This window comes from Polistes canadensis, unplaced genomic scaffold (genome assembly GCF_001313835.1).
Source record: "Polistes canadensis isolate GaletaPanama2010 unplaced genomic scaffold, ASM131383v1 scaffold_383, whole genome shotgun sequence".
Taxonomy (NCBI): domain Eukaryota; kingdom Metazoa; phylum Arthropoda; class Insecta; order Hymenoptera; family Vespidae; genus Polistes; species Polistes canadensis.
In genome coordinates this window covers 30,362-34,251 of record NW_014569930.1, presented here as the reverse complement: position 1 = coordinate 34,251, position 3,890 = coordinate 30,362, and the positions used below count along the sequence as shown (strand labels likewise).

Genomic DNA, 3,890 nt, shown 5'->3' with positions numbered 1-3,890 from the left:
ATTTACAATTATTACATGTATTATTATATTATGTATATGTGTATTTATAATCATTCAATATTTCTTATAGGAAGAAAAACAAATACAATATGGAAATTACAAAAAAAGTCAAAAAGAAGAAATAGCAAGTATTTCAGAAATCATTTCGGAAAATCCTTTACTTGCTTACAAGTACAATGTTATTGAAAAACCTGGCGATGCTTTACTCGATGAACAAGATTTCAAAGAGGTATTATTTCATTTTAAATAAATATATATATCTCTTAATTTTTAATTATATATATATATATATAATATTTTTCTTTTATATATACATAAATGTTATATATATACAGCTAGTGCACTTTTCTAGTAGTGCTGAAGTTTTACGATCAACCGTTAAGTATGTTGGTAAAACAAAGAATTATACGCGAGAAGGTAAGAAATTGTTCATAGTTTTTAAACTAGATATATATATATATATATATATTGGATTATTTTTTTTATTAATAATAATTAAAATTACTTTACTTAATTTTTTCCAGACGTTGACCGATTATTATCCCATAATGGACGTGACGAAGATAAATACGATGCTTGGAAATCCTGGCACGAGGAATTGATACCACTTGTTGGAAATTTTTCTAATATTTTACAATTAGTTGATAAAGCTGCAAAAGCGAACGGTTGATTTTCTTTTTTATTTAAATATATCGATTGTACAATGTGTGATATAAATTATTATTTATATATTAACTAAATTATTATATTTCAGGTATCAACAGCGTTGTAGAATATTGGGAAATGTTATCAGGATATCCAGAAGGTTACGAACAAATCAAATCGCAATGGAATGGAATAATAAATCTTCATAAAAATATTTTAGAATTTTCACGAAATCATTTATCTCAAAAGTATGGGATTAATTTAACCGAAAGAATACCGGCTCATTTACTTGGTATATATATATATATATTATATTATACTTGTATAAGAATAATTCAATTAAATAATAATACATATTTATATTAATGTTATTTATCAGGTTCGTTACAAGGATACGATTGGAGTACTTTTTCGATAGATATATTACCATATTCGGAAATAACATTTGATATAAGAAAGAATTTATGGAAAAAAGTAAAATATATATTTTTTGTTAACATTAAAATCATTTGTAATTATATTATATATAATTGATATACAATTATAGATTTATTGAATATATTTTAGTGTATTTTTAAAACGTTGTTAAAATTCTACAGAAACTATTAGGAAAATCTTTATATAAAGCAGCATCTAATATGGGTAGTATATTATTAGGTCAAGTACCACAATCTGATTTTTGGAAAAGAAGTGAATTTCATCAGCATTGTCCACCTAAGCTAGTAAACTTTTGCAAATATGGAATTACACAGTAAGAAAATTGATTATATATCAAATAAAACAATGTTGTATAATTTTTATATAAATTTTTACTAAAATAAATTAGTAATTATTATATTATACTCTATAAAAATAATGACATAAAACTCATATTTTAATTTTAGAATATCCACATGTTTCGAGCCAACTATTACAAACTATATTTTAACACATAAAAATATTGGAAAAATTCTGTTTCAACAAATGTCTGTTGAAAGAACTCCAATTCTCAACACGGCAAACAGATATTCTGGTAATTATTTATAATATCCTCTTAATATTATTAATTAAATTATAACTTACACACAAAATATCAAAAAAAGATATATATTAACAATACGATATATTTTCAAACAGCTTTGGAAGAAGCCTTATCTGAATTGTTTGGAATTTTATCTGCTAGTCCAGTATGGTTACAACGTAATCATTTGATTTATAATGTAAGCGATTCAGATCAAAAAATTGTTTCTTTGATGATTACTGCATTAGATGTGTTGCCAAGATTAGCATACTATATATCTGCAGATTTGTGGAGGATCAATGCTATAGAAAACAATATTACAGATTCAGCAGAATTAATAAAATCATGGTGGAAATATAGGTATGTTCTAATATATAATTTAATAATATACATATATATATCTTGCCTATGATTTAAATATATTTAATTTCTATCACATAGGTCAGAATATGAAGGAATTAGTAAACCTGAATCTATTGATTTACCAACATTTTTAAACGATGAATATATTACAAGTAATAAGCCATATCTTTCGTAAGTAACATTACAATATTACAATAATCTCTTTATTATATTAAATAATAATAATAATATATATGTATATATTTTGTTTATTGTAGTAAATTTGTTGGAATAATTCTTGGATTTCAAATTTATGAAGATATTATGAAATCAACTGAAGTTAGATACGATATTAATACAAAAAAAGTCTATTCAAATTTAATGTACGTATGATTATTTATTTGATATATATATAAAATCGATATTAATATATAATTAATATATATCGAATTTGTTATATTTAGAAAACTAATTCATCAAGGATCAGCAGAAAGTTGGATGGATGCATTGGACAAAGTTCTTGAAATGGACGATATATCGAAATATTCTCTTACATCTTTTTTCTCACCGTTAGAAAGTTTTATTGAAGAAATGAATATGGAAGATAATGATCTTAATTTTCAATCTAATGACGACGCTGAACTTGAAGAAATCGAACGAATGATTATCAAAGAAATTAATACACCAACCACAACAACACCGAGTACAACTACAACAACAAAAATCCATACAACTACGTTCTCGATAAAAAATAAATACCCATCGGAGAAATTAAATGATTTATCAAAATCTAAGAAACCATTAGATTCTGATTTATCTTCTAATATTCAAGCTGATAAACCAAAAAGTGATACAGACTCTGTAACCGTAAATCCTTTTGAAAAATCATTTGACTTCAGTGATTTAGAAAAGCAAGATGAACAAAAACCAAAGACACATACCAGTACAGCAGTATGGATTGTTGCAGCTGTTCTTATTGCAACAATAATTATATGTATTATCGCGATATTTGGTAGACAAAAATGTCGCAAAACATCCAAAAATAGGCGCTACGTTTAACACTATTTTATCAACGATATAATAGAATATTCTTTCTTCTTATTTTTTTTTGTTTTTCTTCTCGCATTTAGCACATAAGTATCTTTGGAATCATATAATTTATTTATCACATAAACAAAAAAAATATCTATTCGCTAATAGATTAAATTTGTAACTTTTGAATAATTTCATACAAACACATTCCTTAATTGTCTTTTTTTATTTATTTTTTTTTTCTTCTCTAAAAGAAAATTTTCAAAGATTTAACATATCTCTATTTATTTTTCACAATTCTATTATAAAATATTATTTTAATTATATATGAAATATATAAAAAATATGATTATGCGATAAAAATTTGGAACTTCTGGCAAACTAATTTGATATATCTGGAAATGATATATATATATATTGCATTACATATGTGTGCATATATAAACAAAAAATAATTAACCGATACACAATGGGATACTAAAAAAATACTACGACATCAAAGAATAAATGTAGAACTCGAAGTTAGTATCTATTTCTCTATAAAACATAATTTTAATAAGTTTATAATTGTAGCTTGATGTTAGAACTACAAATTAATAGTGCTAACCTTATAATTTATTTATAATATAGATTTTTCCATTTCAATGTTAATTTTAATGAAGAATTACACAAAAGTATATATTCACGTAATTCTTATAATTTAATAAATCAGTTCCTCTATAGAAGTCATTCTATAAATATAGTTTCATATATTAAATATTAAGGAAATAAAACGCACAATGTTTTAATATATTTGTAAACTTTGTAAATAACTACTAGTACGGTATAGATAAAAAGAAAAGATAAAAGAAAAGAATATAAATGAATATTT

At 23.4% G+C, this 3,890-nt stretch overlaps 1 protein-coding gene across 4 annotated transcripts in view; it reads left to right on the top strand.

Annotated features, from left to right (window-relative positions):
- Positions 1-3,233, top strand: part of LOC106792150 (angiotensin-converting enzyme-like) — an 8,185-nt gene extending 4,952 nt beyond the window's left edge. For 2 of the 4 annotated variants that reach the window (XM_014758348.1, XM_014758349.1), the window contains exons 4-14: positions 71-229; positions 336-417; positions 525-665; positions 755-937; positions 1,025-1,119; positions 1,245-1,396; positions 1,530-1,657; positions 1,762-2,005; positions 2,087-2,179; positions 2,266-2,370; positions 2,452-3,232. In XM_014758348.1, the coding sequence (XP_014613834.1) occupies positions 71-229; positions 336-417; positions 525-665; positions 755-937; positions 1,025-1,119; positions 1,245-1,396; positions 1,530-1,657; positions 1,762-2,005; positions 2,087-2,179; positions 2,266-2,370; positions 2,452-3,046 (1,977 nt within the window). In that variant the 3' untranslated portion in view covers positions 3,047-3,232. Of the gene's footprint in view, positions 1-70; positions 230-335; positions 418-524; positions 666-754; positions 938-1,024; positions 1,120-1,244; positions 1,397-1,529; positions 1,658-1,761; positions 2,006-2,086; positions 2,180-2,265; positions 2,371-2,451 lie in introns of those variants that run through there. The other 2 variants (XM_014758351.1, XM_014758350.1) reach the window with 2 other exon arrangements.
- The last annotated feature ends 657 nt before the right edge of the window (positions 3,234-3,890 follow it).